Here is a 26,108-nt window from a genome sequence, read left to right on the forward strand (position 1 = left end):
TGTGTAAACTTAGTGTATATTAAAACATATTTATTTACAACAGAAAAAACCTGACTATTAAGTCTATGTAGGAGAGGTCTTGGGGCCTTTTGCACGTTGTCTCATGATCCACCCATGTCCCCAGCAAATTCACTATGCACTACAGGTGCATCTCAGTACATTAGAATATGATGGAAAAGTCAATTTCCAGTAGTTCAAGTCAAACAGCCCCAACCAAGTATTGAGTGCATATAGATGGACATACTTTTTAGGTCTCCATTAAATGTAAGCCATAATCATTATAATTAGAAGAAGTTAAATAAATTAAGACATGAAATGTTTCATTCTGTGTGTAATGGACCTATATAATGTGTTATTTCCACTTTTTGAATTGAATTACTGACATAAATAAACTTTTCTTTGATGATCTAATTTACTGAGATGCACCTATGTACAAGTTTGAGTAACAATTGTGTCAAAAAAAGACAAGATGACGTCACATTTATCCTTTATAGTAAGAATAAAATTCAAAACAAACACATTCTAAAAATGTCTAAAAACGTTGTATTTTTTTTTGTCCCGATAAATGAATAAGAAAACAGACATAATCAGAGCAACAGCGGCTCATCCACTGCAAACAAAACTGTTATTTAACAGACACAAACTGTGTTTTTAACATCTCTGTTGGATAAAAATGTTGGTTGCAAGGCTGTGTTGAATACATTTGTGAATTTGTACTTGATTTGTGGCCAAAACCATCCAGCACAAATACATACCAGTTCAAAAACATTTAACAGACTTGTAGTGAACCTTTTAAAGTTTTTATATGACCAACAAAAATGAAACGTCAGCTCTTAAATGCTTTTAGTATTCGGCCTCTGTCACATCAACTTTTTACCTGAATAAAACTTGTTTAAAAGCAGAGCAGAGTGATACCTCTTCGTGTTTTTCTGCTCTCAGATGAACTCCAGTGTTTGTTTTAGGGATGTCGGCCTGCCGGTACGTCACCGTGTTATATGCAAGCTTACCATTTATGGTAGAGCTAAATCCCAGGATGTGGAATGTGCCGCTCCCAAAAGTTGAATTCCTGCCAGGGGATCTCTGCTGAAAGTGGAGAGAAAAAGCTCAGGGCAGACTGACTGACTGAATGAAACACGTCCTTTCTTTGTACATCCTCAGCAGGCCTCCAGACATGCCAGACAAGTCTGTAAGGGCCTTAAAGTGAAGCCCTTACAATGTTGTAAGACATAAACTAGTGAAAGTACTTCCACTCCTGACTGTTAAGGCTGTACAAACACATCTGTCAACGTCATCACCCTAATGGAATTTTGCAGAAATAAGTACCATAACTATTTATGTAAACTCACTGACATTACAGACATTTTCCTGACTTCTTTACTATCTTAATTCACCCATGTAGCATTCATTTAAATAATTATCCACGATGTAGTTTAAATGATGAGCTGCTTAAAACAAAAGATCAGCAGATCCACAGTTCAGCTAACAGCTCCACCTTTAGCTCACATAAATTTACATCCACTCACCATTACATTATAGCCACAGACAATGTGCCTTTAAAAACAATGTGCACCCACTGATAAACCTTTGTCAAGACCCATTTTTATTCCTTGGCTTTTTAACACTGCGTGAGTTTTGTGGTCCTCTGTGTCTTTTATTTATTTTACTACTTTTAACTATGTCTTTTATTTTATTTTACTATGTTTATCTGTTTGATTGTATTGTTTTATTTATGGCATCATTTTAGATTTATACACTTATTATTTATTGCTGATTGGTATATGGAATTGTTTGTTTTATTGTTGATTTTATGTACAGCACTTTGGAGACGTTTGTGTTGTTTAAATGTGCTATACAAATAAAGGGGGATTGGATTGGATTGGATTTGTCACAATTGCTTATCATTAACACATTTTACAATAGTCATGCATACATTATAAAGAAGCTTATGGTCTTGGGTTGAAATAGGCTTTCCTTTCATTCTTATAACTTATTTTAAAAGCAAGATATTAACAATTAGTGACAATCTTAGTGATATCAACCCATCACAGGGTTGTAATTTTAAGCAAATAAACATTATGTTTAACTGAAGACGACTTGAAACCAGCGATCGGGACCATAAACTTATTATGAGAATGTTTTCTGAGGTAATAAATCAAGTAAGAAGAAGGGTAATTTTCTAATAGACCTCTATACAATCAACTTCTTTTTGCAACCAGTGTAGTTGCCCCCTTCTGGCCATTAGAAAGAAGGCAGGTTTTATGCCTGGAGCTTTGCGACACACAACAACAAATCTATATTATTTAGACAAATATGTATATGCTACAAGATTGAAAATGTTATGAAAGTCCACAGCTCTGCCAGAAATCAATACAGTAATCGATCAGGACCATAAGCTTATTATGAGAATGTTTTCTGAGGTAATAAATCAAGTGAGAAGCCGGGTCATTTTCTTATATACCTCTATACAATCAACTTATTTTTGCAACAAGTGGAGTCGCCCCCTGCTGGCCATTAGAAAGAAGGCAGGTTTTATGCCTGGAGGTTGCAACACATGACAACAAATATTTATTATTTACAGACAAATATTTATATGCTACAGGACTTAAAATGTTATAAAAGTCAACAGTTGTGCCAGAAATCAATACAAGTAATCAATAGGGACCATAAACTTATTATAAGACCTCTACAGAATCAACTTCTTTTTGCAACCAGTGGAGTCGCCCCCTGCTGGTTATTAGAAAGAATGCAGGTTTATGCCTGGAGGTTGCCACACACGACAACAAATATTTATTATTTACAGACAAATATTTATATGTTGCAGGATTTAAAATGTTATAAAAGCCAACAGCTCTACTAGAAATCAATACAAGTAACGCCCCAAATGGTTTTAAATGGTTTATTAAATATTGCATAATACCGAAGTCACAGCAGTGTATAGTATCTTTATTTTAATATTGTCAATGTAACAGCACTGCAAATTGAAGCAAACAAACCAAACCTGTTGCAGGTTGTGTGTCTCATCAAACTAATTCATTCTCATGATTATTAATCATTAAGTTAAAGCATTGTGTCACACTTTTAGGTACTTGCACAGAAACTGACAAGTTCTTAGTAAATGTTCTCCCATTACAGAGACTAGGACTAATGGGAAAAACCATGGTTACATTAAATATGTCATGGGTACATTTCAGTGATTTTCCAAAAAAAATAATGAAAATGAGGCACAATTTTGCATCTAACATAAGGCATTATGATCGTCACAAATGGCAGCGTAATGTACGTATGCGTCAAACTTCCTGTGCTCAGTAATGCTCCACTCTGTGCTTTGCCAAAAAATCCTTCAGGTAAATAAACCACTGCAAGTGACAGAGTCGCTCGCAGTCTATTTTTTATTTTACATATTTACAATCCTTCTTGTGCCATGCTGCTCAATAGTCAGACTTTTTTTTTTCTTCTTTTTTTTTCTTTTTTTACATATTATGTGTGCATTGCGCCACATTCATATATTCATACATTCATACATCCTGTGATGTTTTTCTGGAGCACAATATGACAGAAACAATCTAAAGTGTGTTGTGTTATGAGTGATTGTTTATCTCTCCTTTTGTTCTGCCGGGGGAAGAAACGCTGTTTTAAAAAAAAAAAAAAAGAAAAAACCTACAGGTCAACACACTCCCAACCTATCAGCACATTCATGCAGAGCTGGAGTTACACAGGAACAAAAATGTTTAGCCAGCAGCGGAGGGAAAAACATGCTCTTGTGGTGTAACAAAATACCTGAATATTATATCAGTGCTATACAGGCAAACCCATAATGCAGTGTGTTATCTTGAGAAAACATTCCTTTGCTGACGTTGGCAAACCTGTCAGTGGTGATTCAGTCTCAACAGGATGAAACACTTGTTTGCTACTGAATTTCGTTAAACTAATGCACTTTGTCAAAACTTCATATATCGTCTATGTGGCAGCCAGATACAGCTTCAAAACCACGATCCAATCAGGTCAATGTTCATCATCACTGCACAACTGAAGCTAACACATTCAAAGAAACAAAGATATAGTAAACATACACTTTTAGATCTAAGTGAGAGCTACTCTGCCCTACAAAGCAAAAAGGCAGTAACTACGCAGAGTGCAGAACTGAGAAAAATGACTTTAAAGTTATCATGTAATCCTGTAAGTTTAGTTACTGTACAAACGACTACCATTTTTCTCCAAAACGACACACATTTGAGATATGATGTTTTGTCACATAACAAAGGATGCCTTGAAAGTCATGAAAATGATAATAACTCATTTTTGACGAAAAATGCAGTTACTGCCTTTTTGCTTTGTAGGGCAGCACTGTTTTATCTTTCAATACTTCACATTATAGTATCTGATTTTTGAAGGCAATCATAAAGAGTGATACTAAAAAAAGGTAGGCCCACTGATAGTCTGGCACCGTTTGATTAGAAATGTGTGGATTTGGTGGGAAAGGATCAGCTACTTGGAGCGTCAGAAAGCTCACAACTTAAAATACTTCCCTACAAACTGCATCCGCGTGCCAGTCCGAGCAGGTCAAAACAAGCACCGAGCATTATTTGCAAGTACTATTTGACAGCTCCAAGGATTGATGAGCACAGTGCAGCGGTTTGATGACAACGAGGAATTTGATGAAAACACAAGCAGAGAAAAACAATAGCTATCTTGTTGCAGTCCGTGCGTGTGGAGGATCTATTCTGACATGTGGCGTCTGTTACAGGAATCTGATGGTGCTGAAGATGTGGGAGCTCTGTACTCGGCTCTGATGCTTTGATAGCAATATTCAAAGCGATCCTCCATCAGGGAGCTATTGAAGCTCAAAGAGCAGCCTGTTAACCCTGTCATCACCTCTGTTTGCTTTAAGCTAAAGGTGGCGATTATTGAAGCCGATCGTGTTTCATGCTCTGATTTGATTCGTCAATCTCTTTTTGATTTTTTTTTTTTTTTTTACAGTGCATGCTGTAGTAATGCTGAAATCATTCCACTAACTGTATTACCCATGTTGTAGTCATTACATATGAAAATATGTAGCCATATTTGGAAGGCCTCTTAAAAGTTTTCTGTACACATTTACATGGCTAAAACATACAATCGTGTCAGTAAGGGCATGGTTAAAATCTCAATATGCTTTTAAAAATCAGTACGATTATTTTCTAAGACACCTTGTTGGCTTCACTCGTAGCTTTTTGTGATTAATCTACTATTATCTGTTAGCTGGAGTCTCCCTAAATGACCAAACAGGAAGTTAAGTGCTACCACGCCTGTCCTGTGGTTGCGCTGGAGCCAGGCGTTCTCTTTCTTTTGTTTTTTTTACCACCAGCTACCTTACAGGCACCACCCATCAGCAAACAGTTCACTTGGATTTGGACGTAAGAGGTATAAAAGGACAAATAAATAGATTGTGAAAATATAGGATGTGCATATACAGTTTCTCTTCACTTTTATCAGACATGCAACACGTTTCCTGTTTTTGTGTTTTGTGGGAACAGGGGAAAGAGAAGCACACTTTAAGCACATTTTAGTGTTTCTCGTCATGCACATGACTTTGTAATAACTGTTGTATAACAACCTTTGGATAGAAAGTGAAGGCAATACTGAACCGGTATCTAAAGCTTTCAGGTAGCACTGAGTGGTGAATGTTGTGATGTTCTTCAAATACTGACTTAATGATGATTAAAATGTAATACAAAGTAAAATGTCACACCAGTTTCTAAAGAGGCTTCATATGTGAGTATTTAAAGGGACAGTTCACCCTAAAATCAAAAATACATATTTTCATCTGTAGTGTGATTTATCAATCTAGATTGTTTTAGTGTTGGAGATATCAGCCGTATACAGGTGCATCTCAATTAATTAGAATATAAGGAAAAGTCTATTTCCTGTTCAAGTCAAATAGCCCCAACCAAGTACTGAGTGCATATAGATGGACAGACTTTTCAGAGGCCAACATTTCCATATTAAACATACTTTTTAAAATTGGTCTTTTGTAATATTACTTTTTTTTTTGAGACACTGAATTTTAGGTCTTCAATAAATAAATTAAGACATGAAATGTTTCATTCTGTGTCTAATGGATCTATTTAATGTGTTTTTTTTTTCACTTTTTGAATTGAATTACTAACATAAATAAACTTTTCTATGATATTCTAATTTATTGAGATGCACCTGTAGTTGTCTGTTGCTTGTGTTGCTCAGAGCGCCAAAAAATTATATTTGAACAACTCAACAGCTGCAAGAAACTATTCTCTTTCTACCAAACCGTAACTGCCAACTGTGTCACTGCACAGAAGGAACGGTTCAATATTAATTGCTCACCTGAACCTGAAAGTTACAGCTGACTCTGTGGATTATCTATCTGTGATTTCTGAAAAGGGACATTGCTGTTGAGTTTTTAAAACAGATTGTTTGGTCCCTTTGAGTGCCACAAGTAAAGTCCTATCTGGTTCTATTATATTTCAGAGAAGGCAGATATCTTTATGGTCTATCTCTCCAACACTCTCACACCAAAACAGTCCAGACTGCCAAAAAGCACTAGAGTTAAGAAGAAAAATATGTATTTTTGGTTTTTGGGTTAAACTGTCGGTTAAAACTTTGAAGAGCGCTGGATTTAAGCCATCAAATCGAAGCTGAGGAAAATTGTCTGCTGGAGAGAGTCCAAGAATGAACCACCACTTTAAATCTCATACATGTCTGGTATGTTGATCCAAACACTGAAGCTTTTCTTTTGGAAGTAAAGGCGTGGTTTGCATCTTACACAGCAAATCATAAAAACCACCTCTGGTCCTGAAAGGTAGCTCATGACAAACAGCTCCAAAACAAACATCCCATAAAAATACATTCTGAATCCTCCCAAGTCCAGTTCAGGTAATAAGATCCACTCTTTAATCCTCACACTGCTCTGCTGCCAGCCTCCTGAATGAGGTGCTACGTAAACACTTGTGTGCTGTAAATTACATGGACAAGATGGAAGCTATTATCTGTACAATAAAAGCTACTTTGCGGTAGGTTTTCATGGAGAAAATTCCACATGTGGAGACGGACGAATTCTGTCAAGAAGTGTGTAAAATGTTGTCAAGGTGTACACCAGACTGAGGTTTGGGCAGTGAGCTGTCTCCGTCTCCGCCTCCCTGTGCAGTTTGACATACCTCAGGCCGAACCGATCACTTTCCCAGACAAAATGGATTCGCCTGGCTAAATGACTATGCTAACCAACAGCCATGCGCGATAGTTATGACTTCCCAAGCTTGACAGGCAACCATGTGTTACAGCCGGATAAGAGATCTTTACAGTTTCACCTCCTTCACGTAATTCCCAGGGAAAGTCCCAAACTGTTTTGTCCTCTTTGACGTACCTGTAGAAAAAGAAAGGGAAAAGAAACAGAGACATGGATCAGGCAAAAATAATAGAATAGTAATAGAATTATTTTACAGATTGAAGAAAACTTTTCTTGCATCAACGGTAAATTAAGTATCTGAAAACCTATAAAACTCTTGATTTACGTATGTATATGTATGTATGTATGTATATATGTATATTTTTATTTTTATTTTTCGTTTTTTATTATTGTTTATTTGGCTACTGTTCACCCCTCCTGTTTTTCTTTGAGGGGGAGAGAGTTGTATTTTCTCATTATCATTACTATTTATTGTTTTTTGCTTATTTTATGTGAATGTAACTCTCTGGTTCGGGGGGCGGGGGGTTGTTGTAAAAGGGGGAAAAATGGGTGAATTGTACCTTTTCTGATTGAATATCTATTATGTCCTGACAACCCAATAAAGATATGTATGAAAAAAAAACAAAACTCTTTATTTATGAAGTGAAAGGGAGACTGCATTTAACAACAGACTAACTATATCAAGACCTTCTCTGCTGCATAATCAAAATCCCATTTATCCACTTGTATGCACAGTGACTCCCAAACACTTATATTATTATATTCATGGAAATTTTTGTTATATATGTAAATTTTTTTTTATATTATTTTGGCGTCATTACTTCAATTTATCAAGAATTTCTCAGTTTTCCAGAAGTTTTTTTCCCTTAAATCCAAGGTAACACAGGGTGAGGTTTTAATTTACAAATGATCATTTTGGTGTTTAAGTATTCCTTTAAAGGCTAAAACGACCTTGTTTTGATACAAAAATAATATATTTAAGCTATATCTGAATTTACCCAGCAAACACTGAGACATTTAATGACCGTTCGGGTTCAAAAATAGTTCCAAAATGAAGCCGTGACGTTACTTGGACGTCAGCTGGATGTCCTTCCTGGATGCTCTAGCAACGTTGTTACCACAATGGGCATATTCAGCTACTTTGTTAAAATGTATGCACACAGTCAGCAGCTTTATACATCAGAAAAACTGAAAATAACACGTCTGAATACAGCAATGCTCTCTGTATTGCACGGGACTCAAACCCCAGTCTCCTTGACCTGCTGATCGATCCATCTCAACAATTTCATATTTTAGCCTCTATAATACACCTGTCTAGAAGGCCAGCCCTGGAGGCAATTTTTCCCATATCTAATGAAGCACCACTTGGATAAAGACTTTTGACTCTTTCAAACACTGTAGGCTTAAAAACAATGAGACAATAGGGAATATATTTTACACGTAGGTATGTACAGTCATGGAAAAAATGATTAGACCATTATTTGCTTCAATTTCTTGTTCATTTTAATGCCTGGTACAACTAAAGGTACATTTGTTTGGACAAATATAATGACAGCAACAAAAATAGCTCATAAGAGTTTAATTTAAGAGCTAATATCTATGTTGTTATCTATTTTCCATAGTTTTCTTGATAATGATTTTGGCTATTATGAAGAAAACATGGAAAATGTCGAGATATCAGCTCTGAAATTAAACTTTTATGAGCTATTTTTGTTGTTATCATTATATTTGTCCAAACAAATGTACATTTAGTTTTACTAGGCATTAAAATGAACAAGAAATTGAAGCAAACAATGGTCTAATCATTTTTTCCATGACTGTATAGTTGGCACAATGCTGAATGTTTTTGTGTTGAAAAAGACTGTTGTGTAGTCTTTGGATGTAACAGTGCGGCTGTCCGATCACAACCAAATTAATTTTCAATCAAATGTATTAAAAAAACAAAGTCACGTGAATTTTACATTTTCTTAGCAATAATAATAATATTCCCAGGTTTGTAAGAGGGTCTGACTGGACCATTATTGGACGTGGAAACAACGTCACCACCTGGCCTTTCACCTCATAACCTTGTTGCTATTTTTGGCGTTGGACAGTAACCATTTTTGTCCATTTTTGGACATGACGTCACAGTCCCATTAATGTTTGCTGGGTAAGTGAAAAATCCTGTAACTCTGCACTCAATCCCCTGCTGTCATTCTTCAGAAACACTATATGGAAAGATGTGAAAATGAGTCTGCTTCTGCCCTGAGCATGCACATTACACACGTACAGTCCTTTGCTGTCACCGTGCAGAAACCCTATAAGGATGGATGTGACACAGTGAGTGTGACTGTGTCTCTGAGGAATGTACCCCGAGGCCTGCAGGCACATACCGACAAACCAGCCGTCATCGCACTTCTCCATGACGCTGACGAGATCTCCCTCCCGCAGCTCCAGCTCGTCTTCGTTCTGCGGCACATAACTGTACAGAGCCTGGAAACTGGAGCGGGACACAGGGATACATATATAATAACGCTTGCATAGCTGAGAATGAATCAGTAAAAAAAATGTCATATTAAATCACAAAAACAGATGGTGAGAAAGTGAAACTGAAACACAGATCTGACTCACATTCCACAGCTGAGACGGCTCGGCTCCGGGCTGCTGCTGTGTGACTGGGGTTGCTGGGAAATGATGAGAGATTGTTTACTGGGGTGGGGGTGCAGTCTATGGACAGAGTCATGAGGGTGGTGGGACAGGGTGCTGCAGTACCTCACCGAGGTCTCAGCTATATTCAAGATCTCATTACACACTGCCTCCTAGTAGTAGTAGTAGTAGTAGAAGATGAAGTCGTCAGAGAAAGACAGACAGCGTCCCGGAAGAGGCCGAGGTGAAGTTGAAGAAGGGGGTGAGGAGTTAGAGAGGGAGGAGGGGAGTGAAGGGCGTAACAGGAAGGTGGGTCCAGTAAGTAGCAAGGCAGAAAAGGAAGTGATCCGTTAAAAGCCAGGAGAAAAAGCAGAGGAGGCGTTGGTGGAGCCCAGGAGGAGAGGCATGGAGAGGCAAGACACCAGAGAGAGAGCATGTAGACAGGAAACATGAAATATTAGTTCACTTTTTCACAGGATTCCACTCAGTATGAACATGCAGTATTAAAGGGAAGATGACAGGTACAGATTAAGGAGATAGCTCAAAGTTTTGGTAAATGTAATCTGAGGAACTCTTATTGGCTTTCTTGCTGAGAATTAGATGAGTTTCAGCTTTCATGTCTTTTCGTTTAATATGAAGCTGAAGCCAGCAGCTGGTTATCTTAGCTTAGCATAAAGACCGAGTTTAAAAATGAAAGCTAGGTTATCTGGGGTTGAAGAGGGACATATTATGCTCATATTCAGGTTTATACTTGTATTTTGGGTTTCTACAAGAACATGTTTACATGCTTTAATAACACATATTTTTTCTCACACTGTCTGAGTATACAGGTGCATCTCAATACATTAGAATATCATGGAAAAATCCATTTCCAGTAGTTCAAGTCAAATAGCCCCAACCAAGTATTGAGTGCATATAGATGGACATATTACATTTCCATATTAAACATACTTTTTAAAATTGGTCTTTTGTAATATTACACGTTTTTGAGACACTGAATTTTAGGTCTTCATCAAATGTAAGCCATAATCATTATAATTAGAAGAAATGAAATAGATAAAGACATGAAATGTTTCAGTCAGTGTGTAATGGATCTATATAATGTGAATTAAATTACTGACATAAATAAACTTTTCTATGATATTCAAATTTATTGGGATGCACCTGTACCTGTATTCACCCTCCTTCCTTCCTTGTGTGTTAGTGTGCTCATTTGTATGGATAAGTGCCCAGAAATAGATTTGGATGTCAGCAGTTTTGTTTTGTCGACTTCTGTTTAAATGTAAATTTATTATTATTTTTTGCACCATTCATACTTATTTAACTGGTTCTTCAACATCCCTTTTTGAAGTTTTTTTGTGGCCAAACCACCTCATCTGTCTATTATATGGGACGGCAGCATTACAGGACTCCTCTGGTGACTTTCACGTGCAGATAAATGTGTCACTTAACTCCCAAATCCTTTGATCTTTGCACGGATTAAACAAGAAACCATTTAACATGTTTTGTTAATAAGTGAGGCACCGGTGGGAGATTTTCATAAGCTCTGGACAAAGCCAGGCTTGCTGTTTCCCCATTTTTGGTCTTTATGCTAAGCTAAGATCAGTGGCTGCTACCACCAGCTTTATACTGAACAAATATGAGCGTGATTTTGATCTTCTTATTTAACTTTCAGCATGAAGCGAATACATTTCTACCCAAAATGTCAAACCACAAAATGTACCACAAGACTTAATGAGAGTTAAAGGTGATGTGAGTCAAATGGATCTTTGAAGGTGATGGGTTAAAAAGTGATAAAGATGATGAAGTCACTTAACAAAGCTCTGCACCATCTTACCGCAAATGAGTTAACATTGTTGTTATCTTGGATGTCAAACAGCATCACAGGGCTTCTGGAGCTCCGGCCATGATGATCAGCCTCATTCTTCACAAACTGCAACACAAAAATGTCAAATCAGCAAGGACATTTCAAAATAAAAGCTTTTCTCTAAAGCTTGCACCACGTATCCACCTGCTGTAAACACCGTCACACTACAGTCACAGTCAGGTTGCATTTCTGTGTAGGTGGACATTTCAACCTCGCAGCAGCTTTTGAAACACAAGCCAACATGTGAAACCTATAAATACTCACTAATAAATATGTCACTGTCCTAAATAAACTTCCCAACTCCAACGGCAGCAGTTGTCACATCTCTGCATGGATCAACAACAACAACATGCAACCAAATGCTGAATTTTATAGACAGAAAGTAAATTGAGCTCTCAAATCGATCCTGGAAATGCAAGCACAATAGCTCCACTTACAGTCCTTTACAGCTGGGAAATCTGAAACTCGCTAAATAAACACTGACAGACACTGTAAAACACTTGCGTGTTAGTAGCGCACACACAATAACATGCAGACTTGCAGCTTTAAGCAGTGTGGCAAGTTTATTTTCTTATTCTGCCTCCACTAAACCAGCAGATTCAACCATGGGGCTCAAATCAACTTCAAGTTAGTCACGTCTTCCACAAAGAAATGTCGGCTTCTGTACGTCATCAAACATCTAATTAAGGGAATCAAACTGAGTGAGCCTGAGATGCAACACCGCACACCATGCAGAAGATACCTCTGCAGGGCTATTTTGCCTGCTGCCCGGGGCTGCGTGCCCCCTGTCCCCCTCTGCGCCTTCCCCCTCTGTCAAATCCTTCTCCCCCCTCAGCCAGCCCTCCAGCACCGGCCCCGATGGAGGCGCGAGCAGGTAGTCCCCCCCCTGAGGTGGGGTGAACGTGAGGAAGGGAGTGGTTGAGTTGGGTCTGGGCGGGTAAGGCGGGGGAAGAGGGGAGGCAGATGGGGAGGCCACGGGGGAGACGCAGTACGGGCTGCCGGTGATGTGAGGCACGGGGCTGGCGGAGTAGGGCGGGGGCAGGTACTCGCCGCAGCGGTAGGACACGGTGGGCAGCGGCGGCAAGGGAGGGGTGGGGGCGGCAGGAGGGCTCCCTCCTCCCACAGTCAGGGAGATCCACTCGGAGGAGATAGCGTGGACCTCGGGGGACACGGAGCGGCGGGGGGAGCGAGGGAGGGGCAGGGGCGAGGTGGTCAGACGATTACGATACAGCTTTTATAGAGCAACAGGAACGTGGGAGGAGGAAGTAAAGAGAAGAAGAGGAGATGAGAGAAAGAAAAGGAAACCAAAGATGAGACAAATTCATGGGGTAAAAAAAAAAATTAAATTAAAAAGTGGGTGTCAAGGTGAGAGAACTTCTGGATTCTGAGATGAATGTATCGATAAATGTATCCCAGTTTGGCCTCCTTACCTGAGGAGAAGCATTGGTGCTGCGCTGTGGGGACTGACTGACAGGAGGGTCCAGATACTCTACTCCATTTTTGACCCGGGGCCGTTTGTTCACTTCTACGTAGGTGACGGGGAAGATTCCTTGGCGGTTTGTGCCTGAGATTTTGCCTTCATACCAGTTTTCATCAACTCTGCGTATCAGCGTGATCCTCTCTCCCTGCAGACACAGATTTCATAGCTTCAAAACATTGTTTGTTTTTCAGATATTTTGGAGGGAGACAAGGCAGGCAGGGGAGATAGAGAGAGGGGAGGACATGCAGCAAAGAGGCTGGTTTGGAATATGTTAAAGGGATAGTGGAGATGTAGATACTTCTCCATAGTCAGTGTATTTGATTGCAGATTACACTCATTGTGGATATGTAACTCACTTCAATACATCCAAACTATCTCCTTAACTAATATTGTTGAAATTCCTTTTTTTTTATAAACAAAGCTGAGTAACAAAATGATAAAAGCATCTTTATTGTACAGTACAGGCCAAAAATTTGGACACACACCTTCTCATTCAATGCGTTTTTCTTTATTTTCATGACTATTTACATTGTAGATTCTCACTGAAGGCATCAAAACTATGAATGAACACATATGGAATTATGTACTTAACAAAAAAAGTGTGAAATAACTGAAAACATGTCTTGTATTTTAGATTCCTCAAAGTAGCCACCCTTTGCTTACTAGAATATAAGACATGTTTTCAGTTATTTCACACTTTTTTGTTAAGTACATAATTCCACATGTGTTCATTAATAGTTTTGATGAATTTACAATGTCAATAGTCATGAAAATAAAGGAAACGCATTGAATGAGAAGGTGTGTCCAAACTTTTGGCCTGTACTGTATGTGTCAGAAGATCCTTAAAAGTGTCTTTAAAGTGCTCCTAAATAAGTTTGTAGTGACTAATTCACACTCCGTACCTTTCTGAAGGACATTTCTACCACTGTGTCCCCATTGAAGTTGAAGCGAGCGATAGCCTCTCCATATTCCAGTACCTGCACTGGGGCCATTTTCTTTGGCTGGGCTTTCTCTGTGGGGGGAAGGAGCTGGAGGAGGCAACAAATACAAAAAAAAAAAGAATTGACTAAGAAAATACAAATTGAATCACACTGTGAAGCAAAAACATTATGCAAACCATCTCTAACACTGCAATTGATAATGAAATAAAATATGATAAACTGAACGAAACATTTCAAATATTTGTCCTAGTTTCACTTCTCCGAGTGGAGAAACACAGAGAGAACTCACATACCTCAACATAACTTTGAGGGAAAATGCCGACTCTTCCGTGATGCTCCCCTTCATACCAGTTTTGATCAACTTGTCGTATTATGTAGACAATGTCTCCCTTCTGAAAAGGTAATTCCCTGCAAGTGTTTCAAAGAGATTGTTTACTTACATGAAACAATTTTGAAGTATGCAACAAATACCACTTGTTGCAAGACTCATAATAGATAGATGGATGGATGGATGGATGACTCACTTTAGAGTTTCTGCTCTGAAGTCGAAGCGAGCCATGGCTGGAGTTCTCTGTGTAATATAAAAAGAAACTTGGGTCATATTTAATTCATAACCACATACATATTATTCTTCATATCGTCCTGAGGCATTGAAATAATCCAAATACTCCATACCTTTATGCACCTACAATTATGTCTCTTTTTGGCTTCTATATACTGACTATAATGAGTTTGATCTTCTCAAATCACTACTCAAAACACATCTGTTTAAAACTGCCTATTCCCTTTGAAGACTTTTACCCTGTCCAATATGTCAATATGTCTATTGTATTGTATTGTATTGTATTTTATATTGTATTTTATTGCTGTTTCTTTCCTATCCTTTTGTACGGTGTCCTTGAGTGCCAAGAAAGGCGCCTCCAAATAAAATGTATTATTATTATTATTATTATTATTATTATTAGTTTTGTCATGTGTGCCTTCGCCACACATACTAGCAAACTGGATTGTAGCCACCTTAAAAAGATCGATATCACTTTAAGTGCACACTATATTTTAATTATTTCCACTGCTTTACCTTGCCATCAGACAGCCCTTTCTGATGGGAAACAGAAGCTTTTCTATGCTGTCTACAGAACCACCAGACTCCATCAACAAAAACACAAATTTTACCTCACAGAACACGTGAGTTGCTGGTCTACTGCCGCCTCGATTGGTTAGTTTTTTGTGTTATTGTGTGACTTTGGTGAATCTGAACTAACTCTTTAAAAGTCATACAACTCCTAAAATTATTGTTTTTTTCGATGGAGTCTGGTGGCCTTGAAGAGATCCTAGAGAACGGCTTCAGCTAGCCCCACATACATTTAAACAGTGCTTATTTTTTATGGGATTTTTTTATTTGCTGGTTTGTTGTTGGCTGGTTTTATGTTGTGCTTGATTTAGATCTTTCTCTGTTCATTATGTTTGTATTGTTCATGTCGTGACTGTACTTTTCGTAAATGAAAAATCAATAATACACATGGTAATTGTATTTATGTTTATAATATCTATATATATATATTTAGTAATTTACAATATACATGTATAGGTATTTACAATGTAATATAAATTGTTTATAGTGTATATATATATATATATATAATTGTTTATAATATTTGTATGTGACTATATTGATTATTCATCATATATATATGTATATAGATATAGAGGTCTGTTAAGGGGTAGGACTCGATACGTTTTTTTTACTTCTTCCTACTCCCTTTCGAGCTTGCAGAAAGTGTCTGTTTTCTCATTTTTTTTTTGCTTTTTTGTTTTGTTTTTTATTTATTCATCTATGAATATTTAAACTTGTTTTTTTTGTTTTTTTATTTGCTTGCATGTTCGAAATAAAGACAATCAATCAATCAATCAATAAAAACACATTGACCAAAATTTAAACAGTGCTGTCTGACTGCAAGGTAAAAAATATTCTAAATATATTATATTATATATATATATATATATATATATATATATATATATATATATATATATATATATATATATATATATATATATATATATATATATATATATACAGAGTTTTCCCTTTAAGAAAAACTTTTTCTGGAATTTGTTGTGAGCTGTAAATCTGCCCGAGTCGTCCTTTCAGTGCCCCGTCTGAACATAAATATTCCCACAATGACAGGAATGAGGTGCTTGTGAGAGACTGGGTTACTTGTCCTCTGGAGCACGCCCAGTACGAACCTTACTGGAGGTTGTTTACTGTGAGACTGGTCTGCCAATGGAGCAGGCACACTTTGGTAAACACAACAAGGGTGCAACTAATTCCAGTGACACTGATATATACAGCAGCTACTAAACAGTGTCAAAGTGAAGCCTGGAAGCCTGCTGCTGACATTCAGTGATAAATTCAACCGACCCTGACTCAGAAGAGAAAACCATCTGTGTCTGTAGAAATCCTGCTGACACCCCATCACCCCCCTCCTCCTCTCTTCAGCCTGACTCACACACAAAGTGACAAAGCATCTGCTTACAGAAGGATAAGACACATCCCTGCATTGTACCTCTATGCCTGATTTCCTCTTCTCTGAGTTATCTGTGATGTTAAGCAGGTCTCCGAAGCGCTCATTGGTGATGAACTGGTGGTGCGTCGGGACAATGCCTGTGTGTCGTCTCGACGCCGTGTCAGCCTCTTCCTGTTCCCGCTTCAGCCGCCGCTGCTCCTCCAAGATTTTCTGCCAGGAAACCACACTGAACTGTTTGTCCCCTTCAGATATCTTATGGTCTTTTATTCATGCGACAGGTTCTTTTTTTATGTATAATAAATGACTTCCTCATTCATAACACAGCTCTTGACTAAAGTATTGTCAGTGAGGTGAAAGTTCACCTCTTTGTCACCGTGACGCCTTCGCAACACTTCATCCTGGCTCTCCCCGGGAACTGGGGACGAGTCTGAAACAGAAACAGAAAGAAGATTACGCTGTGAAGCATCTTTTCCATCAAACTTAATACAAATCAGACTCAGAACACAAAACGTTTCAAATATAAGATGATGATATTGCAGTCAACTCCTTAATTCCAATGAACAGAATCATAAAAAAGTACAATAAGTACAACTACGCATGCTTTGAATGAACACCATAATCTCTGCAACACTAAAACAAAAAGCACACACACATCCAAAAAGCAAAAATGTATTCCCGCATGCACATAGGAATGAACACAGAATGATCCGATGTGTGTTCATGAAAAAACAAATGCAGGAAAGAAAATATGAAACCTACTGTATCTTGGCCAAAAGAATAAACACAACATCATGATTTTACTGATCGACCAACCAGCATCCATTAGTTTACTGAAGTTTCACCTTTTATATATTAGCTAGGTATCTTCATGACTTATTTTTTTAACCCACACCACAATAAATGTTTCATTCTGTGTCCCAGCAAGGGCCACAAGTAATGACTATGAAGTCCCGGCTGTTACATAAAAGAAAAATCAAAGCAGGGAACATCCTGTCTGGCTAAAACAAACCTTTCATGGTGAGAGAATGAAAGATGGCAGATGTATTTGTTCCCAAAACAGAAAAAAACAGACATGGTGAAACATCAGTTTGAGAGAGCGTATGCAATGTTATATTGAAATATCCTGCTTAAACATTACAGAGAATGGTGGGAAATTTAGTAAAAGGGTCAAATGAATTGCCCGTGTAAGGAGAAGATTTTTCATCATAAAAAAGACAACAATAATGTTTCATCTTAATTTATCTTGCATGTAATAAAAGACGGTTGATGTAAGGCTTATGCAGGCTCTGGCACTCTTGCATACAACTCAAATCTGATGTCACCAGGAGATATATACATTACCAAAAGCTGCCTGAACCTCCTACAGTCACTGAAGTGTTTTGATGCGTTTGTGGGACCATACTCATTCACAGTGAAATGGGAGAGCACCAAACAGCACACTCAGAATGAGATGGAGGCTTCCCTGTCACTTCTAAACACAGCACACAGACTAGAGATGAAGGGCGGCGGCGTCGCTTTGTGGAGAAAAGGGACACAAGGTGAAGAGAGAGCCGAGATAAATGAGTGACCACAAAGGGAGGAGAGAGGAGGGTGACAGTGGTGAAGGGATGGAGATAGCCACCTCTGCGGTGAGCTGCCAGCGGCTGCAGTAGGTTCCCGTTGGCGTCCAAGCCCTGCCCGTTACTCAGGTGGTCAGTGTTGCTTCCCTCCCCGTTACTCAGCCTCTCCAGGACCTCGAGGGAGGACAGGCGCTGAGGGATCAGAGGTCTGGGCTCAGGAGACAAAGCGCAGGGCCTCTGGGCGCCCATCATCACCTTGGTGGCCAACAGGGTCCTCCGAGTTTGATGGGACTGCAGGTTCTTCCGTAACCTGAAGGGGGCGGGGCCCATGAGGAAGAGGTTCCCCGGCAGCGTGGTTTTCTTCTCCAGTGGCTTCTCCTGTTGGGTCGTGGCCTGCTGCCTCTCGTGCCTGAGGATGGTGGTGAAGCGGGTGTAGGAGGCCGGGCAAGAGCCTTTGCATTTGCTGGGTTTGAGGAGGAGTTGATGGTTCAGGTGGTGCAGGAGGTGGTGGTGGTGGTGGTGGTGGAGATGGTTGTGTTGAGGAGGGGAGGCTGTAAGCAGTGCTGAGGGACTCTTTGATCCACTAACATTTTGGTGGATTAGTTCTGGGGAACTTTTACTGAAGATCTGCTCAACCTCGGCCTCAGTGTTGCAGGGGGACACGGTCCTGGTGGTGTGACTGTCCTCTGAGGAGGAAGCAGGCTCCACAGTCAAACTGCCTGCTGACGAGGCCTCCTCCACACAGCTCTTGCCCTCTGCCTCCGCTGGGGAGCGTGCATCTATCTGGGTGGCGTCAGCCACCAGAAGGGACTCCGCTGACACTGCAGAGGCCATGTAGAGGTGGGCGGGGCTGTGGTTGGGGCTGTGGCTGTGGCCGGAGTGCAGGGTGGGCAGGGAGGAGGAGCGGCTGGGTGCCGAGCTAGACCGCTGGATGATCATTTCAAACTCATTGACCCGTGACGACACGGCATCCCGTGGAATGTTCCCCCCGTCATCCTCCTCTGACCTCTCACCCCCGTCGGCCTTTGACTTCTCAAAAAGGGAGGCCAGGCTACGGACGCTGCCGTTGGGGCTGCAGCCGACCGAGCTGGGCCGCTGGATGTGATGCATTGTCCGGTACAGGCTGGAAAAATCAGATGCGCTCCTCCTAATTGCAGGGGAAACATTCCTGAGGCCGTCCGCGCACTCAGTGCCACAGCTGGACTTAGAGTCTGAATGTTGCCCGCTCTCTCTTTCCTCTGCTCCAGCAAAGTCTGAGTCACATGGCCCCGTGTACAGATCCTCGCAGCTGTGGGCCTTCGGGTGCCTGACAGCTTTAGTCCTGCTCTCCTGACTGTCACCACTGGGCGGCAGCAGCTTGGGCTTGAACTTAGAGGGCAGGATTTGGGGAATGCAGGCTTTGGCAGCAGATAGAGGCTTCATACTCTTACACTGGTTACCTATTGCATTACTGGCAAGAACCGATCGACTATTTACAGAGGAGCAGGGTGAAATTATATAGCCATTCCCACCTTTATAATCCACTGGCAAGCATGCAGGACAACAGAATAAACAACATATTAGATTACAATGGTCACAGGTTCACACACACTAAAACAGAGTCAGGCACATTTCTAAAGTAGAGAACAAGTTCCATCAAAAGTAGATGAAAAGAGGAAGCAGACTTGATGCATTGTGCATCAAGTAATAGATGACTATAAGGGTGCTCTGATCGATCAGCCACTGACCATATCGACCAATATTTGTTTGTTCAAAGGCTGATTAGTAGAGCCAATCAGATGATGCCAAAAACACACGAGAAAATGTATTTAAACACACTAAAAATGGCTTAACTGGTCAGTGTGGCAGTGCATGCATCGGGCATTATGTCGGAGGAGTTGGAGCAGCAAAACATGTTTCTTAATTCATATAGACAGTAGAATATCTGACTGGAATGATGATGCACAATATCTGCACCCTGAAAGGTCTGATGACATCATTCTGCATAATAATGAGCCATGTGCTTCTGTTTATTTGAGAATAAGTAGATTCAGAGTAGATTAATTTCATTATAATTATTATTTGGGCTGTTCACTTGTTACACATAATAATGACTTGAGGACAAAGGGTGTGATTTATTTCCCTTTTTTATGTTTTGTTCCCTACTATTCATTTACTTTTTCTCTTTATCTCAAGTATATTGGAATAAAATCGGAATAAATTACAATAATATTGGAGGATAGAAGACAGATTTGCATTTGGCCAATAATATTGCTAATAAATAAATAAAGCTATAGGTTTCATTGATTGATTGATTGATTGATTGATGATCCGTAATCAACTGATAATGCTTTCAGCGATTGGTGATCAGACCCAAAAATCCTGACCGGAGCACCCTTAGATGACTGTTATACTAACAGCATGGTTCTGCAGTGAAGAATTATGCCTTGTAAAAATGGAACAAGGGGAAATTTACCCTCTAACAGATTCTTGCATTATCAATATCACTGTAAACAGAAACATAACAAGTGGAACAAAAGTATTATAACAGCAATATGCCATGAAATGTCATGTGATGTTGGAGGTCATATAGGAATTCTTAACACTGACTGCAGTATCAGTACATTTAAAAATAAAAAGATTAAAAAAAGGGGGGAAAAATCAAATAATTCCACCCACATGACTGCTGCCTGTCCCGCTTCAACCCCCTGCATATATTCTCCTCCTCTACTTTTAGAAAATTAAACACGCGGCTGCAGTGATAAATGTCCCGCGGCACAGCTGTTAATATACTACTCCCCTACATGGCCGTAAATAAAAAATGTATCCTGAGTCAACCTGCCCAGTAAAACATGACTGTCAAAGACCTTTGAGACATATATCGTGTCAGTTCCTGGCTATGCTACGCTGGTGATAGCACAACAGATGGAACCTGGAAGTGATACAACACTTTCGCATACTGTGAGACACTTCTGTAGCATGAGTGACCCATCTGTCACATTCATATCTACCAAAAAACACACACTGAGGAAGTGAGCTAGATATTCTTTCCAAGGCATGTGGCAAGTAAAGAGTCCTGGCTGCTGCAAAGCCCCCGAGGAGGCTCACTTTTAAAAAACAGATATTTTCTTATTTCATGAGCACAAGACAGAAACACATGATGAAGTGTTTGGTTTCTAACACTTTGTTATCTCTTTGAGCAGGAGGCTAATGAAGGAGCGTGCTAGTCAGTTGACTGGAGTGCAAAATTTATGTACTTTAATTCAACTGGGTAAAAACTCAGCTAAAACTGACTATTGTAGAAGTATATCGTTAGCCTCATAGCATATTTGCCTAAGTCATATTTGAACGTTTTCGGGAAACAAGAAAAAACACAATTTTTAGTAAGCCCATTGGTATTCTTAATTGATATTGTAACAGTAAGTTCAAATAGAAGTGTGAACAAGTTTGCATAAAAAATTAAACACATCGATTTCATAACAGATAAAAGTCACTTAGGCAGAATATGCCCTGACTAAGGCAATTTTTCTCTTACATATAAATAATGTAGTTTGGTTTGTATGTAGTAAAGTTAGGCAGATATCACAATTTGGCCAAAAAATGACTTAGGCAATTATGCTATGAGGCTAACGATATCAAACTTTAACTCTGAGAGGACAGTTTCTGAAGTGGCAGCCATTGTGTGCCTTCCCAGATGTAATGTAACGACATGTACTGGGTCACACTGTCCCTTCCTTTTTCTTCCCTTACATCTTCTCTCAGCGTTTCTCACCCCGGCCATGTGCGCAGGCATTCCAGCCCCTGACCTCACACTGACAGCTGACTTCCTCATGCCGACCCACCCTCTGTGTCCCTCCTGTTTATCTCACCCCTGTCTGTTTATCTCGCTGGTCCCCTCCTCATCCATCCCCTCTCTGGCCCTCCGCTCTCCCTGGCGCTGGAACGCTCTGGAGTCTTGCCCTAAGCCTGCCTAGCGACCGGCGGCTAACAACTGGAGCAGGAGAGGAGGGGAGGGGGGAAACTCTCCAAGGTTAGCTTCCATCGACTTAGCGAGACAACCTCACTCCCTCCATGAGTTTTCCAAAGCAGATGGCCAACACACGTTTGATGGAAACATCCATGGCATCAATAATAAATCAAAAGCTGCTGGGGGAATGGATGCTGCGAGGTGATTGGCCAATGCTGTGAGGTCTGGGAGCAAAGAAAATGTGTGGATTCCAACAGAAAGGTAAACGGTAACACATGTATCCCTGTCTGACACTTTGTCCAACATTAGTGTCTGTAGTCATTGGCTATGTCTCAGCAGGAAAGACCTTTAATGGCCATCTATCCTGTCTATCCCCCACACCCATTAACATACACACACCTGCCATTTAACTGGCAACATATGCAGACTGTCTGTTATCCTACCTTTAGAGGAGGAGGAGCTGGTTTGGCGCTTGTTTAGGGCCCGTAGACCTTGTAAGGGAATGTCGCCGCCCTCCAGGACACTCTTGTAAACATGGCGGTCGCATTCTGGAGCCCCAGGCTCGCTAGTGGGGGATCCTCCGTCCTTCTCCACCTCGCTGTGTCCAGACTTGCTCGAGGAGCTAGATGGCGGCGAGAGGAACGCAGACAGCCAATTAAGCACATTCAAATTCAATTCTGAGGAGTTGTGTTACATGTTTTTTATGATAACCAGAGGCGCACAAATTGGGTAATGAGCTGTCATATGGTTCTTATTTAGTGTATCTTGAGGTAATTCCTGTCTTCGCAGACTTGTGGGAGACAAAATAATCAGAGGCAGAAAAAAACAAACTTGAGGAAAAAAAAGTGCAGAATTCAGAGGCTGAGAGAAGGCATTAGCTACCGCACATATCTTGGCATTCCAGAGAGGCCGACTGGACGGATCTCTATAAATATTCCCTGAACATTCCCACATGGTGCATCAGCGCATGGCATGCACCTGTACAACTGTCAGGTTTACTCTCTTTCACATGCCGCTCACGTGTTTCTCACACTGCACCTCTATTTGTGCAGACAAACATGATCGTTAAACTTACAGAGCCTCCAGTATCATCAATTAAAAAACCATACAAACCCCTTTTTTCACCAGTGTTAGGAAAAAGAGGAATGTATTTTCCAAAATGGGCTTTTACATTTGCAGAGTTGCCAAATCAGAGTTTTACAAGCTTGCACACATGTATGGTTACATTAGTCTCCTTGTTCACTACCTCAATACAAAAAGCTCTTTCATAGCTGTGTGCACTGCTGACTGCAGAGAGCCATTAAGATCATGACGTTACTCAGAAGTATTGAAATAATATATATTCAGGATATAATAATATACAGGATATCAGCAGGGGAGGCAGACAATTTCCTGGGGTGGTCCTGGTTTAAGGGACGATTCACCCCTAAAAAACATATTTTTCTCATACCTGTAGTGCTCCTCAACAGCTGCTGACTGTCGGAGGTAATGGCCGAAGAGAAGTCAGCCTTTTCTCATATTTAATGGAACTGGATTGCTCAAAGTGCTGTCTCTTTCCAGAAATCATGACCCGGTGAGTCAAGATAACCCATAGACCTTGTTGTGAGCAGTTTCCTGGAGGAACTGCACCAGAAAGAAAATAGTTCCTACATCAAACTGCTCATAACAAGGTCTGTGGGTTATCTTGAGAAGCCGGGTTGTGATTCTTGGAAAGAAAGACTGTTGAGTTTTATATTTTAGGCGCTTTGAGCAGCACAAGTCTCGCACCTTACTTCTATTATAATTGAGAGAAGGCAGAAATCTCTACGGTCGATATCTCCAGCTCACAAAAACATTCTAGATTGTTAAGTATTATTACAGGTAAAAAGAAACATATATTTTTTGATTGAGATGAACTGTCCCTTTAAATCATGAGTCAGAATGCTACCTGAGAGAATCAGTGACAGGATGTACAGCAGGTTTACTGTAATGTTTATCTATCACACTGGAATGATGAGGAGCTCCTTTAAATATCACTTAGTGAGCATGTGTTGTGCATCACGATGGCAGCTCTTAGTGTGAGGTCATACATACAGTTTAGGATGATCTATATCAATCTTCCAAATATTTTAGTAAGAACTGTCATGCACTTGGGAGTTAATTCATTCATCTAATGGCACTACACTGGCACATATGGTTTTGCATTTTACAATGAAATGATATCTTTACAAGAACATTCTTCAAAATGTATCTGACTTCAAATGGACCCCAGGGACAAAAACATCCGGCCCTAAACATATGTGCCTTTGAAGGAAGACAGTTTATGACTTGAGGTTTCCTTTGAAAAGTTTGGGTGAGTGAACTTCCACCACCCCTTACCCATGAGACAATTTCTTCCAAAAATTAACAACAAATCAAGGGATTAAAAAGTTGGATTTGGGAAGGGTTTTTTTCAAATACTTGGCCAGGATGACATAATGATTGTAGCAGATGGAAAGTTCTTTGCAGAAATGGAGAGAGGAAGTTTATTTTCCCTGGGCTGAAGCGCGAGACAGTCACCATGGCTCAGTCTTAAATTCCTTACATTTTATTACAGAAACAAAAATAGAAGATGTCAATCTCATCGGACAAAAACAAAAAAGATCAAAGGCTTGCTAAGCTTTGTTTTAGTAGCAGCTAGCATCCTCTTTCATAATCCAGTTGCCGCTCATAGTTGTGCACACACACCCATTCAGAGGAAGATAACGGTTTTAAAGTTATGCAGCAGCTGGGTGAGTTCCCTCTCTCCCAGTGACATCCAGGTTGCTGTCTTTAAATAAATCGCCACATAGCAGCCATGTCTCAACACTACAACCACCCACCCCCCCTTTAAAAAACACCATGAAATACAGACAGAGGACACACTGTTCTGCTAGCTTTTCGCCTTATTAACAGGATCTCCTCAGGAAGCAAGAGTCCCCGCACTGAGGGTGGGCGAGCTTTACAGGGTGGAGAAATCTCTCACTGACATTTATCCCCATAACATGCCTTAAATAATCATCAACATGCTTGAAGGAGGAAGTGAGATGTAAAGCACAAGTATTGGAATAAGAAGGAGGCATGGACTTACTACTGCTGCAGGTCGGAGGCTGTTTCCAGGGGGCTGAAAGAGGGGGCACTCTGCAACAAACCAAACAAAGAAGTCATTGATAGATCCACAGGAAGGTCTCCTCCAGCTAGAACAGAAGCAGGGGCATTAGCTACGCTCAGATTCTCTCTTCTTTTCCTCTGTGCCGTTCACTCGCTGCTCTGGGTTTTTGTCTCGAGCACCCGGGGTTCTTAGCTTCTCTGGACTGGGCTTGGCATGGAGGAGTAAAGCGTGTGTTTTGGCCTGCATGCAAGTTGGAGAAAACAAGCGGCAGTGAGGAGAGTGGGAGAGGGGGGGGGTTTGGGGGGTGGGTGGGCGTGCATCGGTCAGGGGGCGCCCATGCGGGGAGGGGGCTGTCACAGGCTCAGCCAATGGGCTGCTGCATCTCAGTGAAGCCGTCTCTTTTGTCTGGTATTGAGTCACTCTCATTACCACCGGACCAGACCGGGGGACAATTAACCAGCTGGTGGTGCAAGCAGGCCGAATTACACACTCACACACACACACACACACACACACACACACACACACACACAGACAGACGCACGCACGCACTCGACACTCTATCTCACACACTTAAAGAGCCAAAAAGAGACACAAATGCTTCAAGACAAAGTAAAGAATACAGTAAAACATATTCATTGTAGACAGATCATTATAACAATGTTATAAAGACAAAGAGAACAAACATAAAGGCAGAAATAAATAAACTGTGAGCACAGAGTGAGTGAATAATGTTTAAAAGGACTACAAGAGGAAAGGAGGTGGGTATTCATAAGCAGATATTATCTCCAAAACACAAGTGTGGTAGAACCCACTAGCATTTTGAATGGTTTAAAGCCAACTAATTTTAGCCCA

The 26,108-nt window shown here is 40.2% G+C and overlaps 1 protein-coding gene across 1 annotated transcript in view; it reads right to left on the reverse strand.

Moving 5' to 3' along the window:
• Positions 1 to 6,628: 6,628 nt before the first annotated feature.
• Positions 6,629 to 26,108, reverse strand: part of LOC131993144 (sorbin and SH3 domain-containing protein 1) — a 53,502-nt gene continuing 34,022 nt past the window's right edge. Inside the window, exons 15-28 of the mRNA XM_059358901.1 lie at positions 25,233 to 25,282; positions 22,588 to 22,766; positions 18,261 to 19,721; positions 17,002 to 17,066; positions 16,679 to 16,849; positions 14,636 to 14,682; positions 14,405 to 14,519; positions 14,073 to 14,198; positions 13,121 to 13,315; positions 12,433 to 12,921; positions 11,661 to 11,756; positions 9,809 to 9,996; positions 9,571 to 9,677; positions 6,629 to 7,375 (exon numbers count right to left, since the gene is read on the reverse strand). Of these exons, the coding sequence (XP_059214884.1) occupies positions 7,308 to 7,375; positions 9,571 to 9,677; positions 9,809 to 9,996; positions 11,661 to 11,756; positions 12,433 to 12,921; positions 13,121 to 13,315; positions 14,073 to 14,198; positions 14,405 to 14,519; positions 14,636 to 14,682; positions 16,679 to 16,849; positions 17,002 to 17,066; positions 18,261 to 19,721; positions 22,588 to 22,766; positions 25,233 to 25,282 (3,357 nt within the window). The 3' untranslated portion in view covers positions 6,629 to 7,307. The remainder of the gene's footprint in view (positions 7,376 to 9,570; positions 9,678 to 9,808; positions 9,997 to 11,660; positions 11,757 to 12,432; positions 12,922 to 13,120; positions 13,316 to 14,072; positions 14,199 to 14,404; positions 14,520 to 14,635; positions 14,683 to 16,678; positions 16,850 to 17,001; positions 17,067 to 18,260; positions 19,722 to 22,587; positions 22,767 to 25,232; positions 25,283 to 26,108) is intronic.

Source organism: Centropristis striata, chromosome 20, assembly GCF_030273125.1.
Source record: "Centropristis striata isolate RG_2023a ecotype Rhode Island chromosome 20, C.striata_1.0, whole genome shotgun sequence".
Taxonomy (NCBI): domain Eukaryota; kingdom Metazoa; phylum Chordata; class Actinopteri; order Perciformes; family Serranidae; genus Centropristis; species Centropristis striata.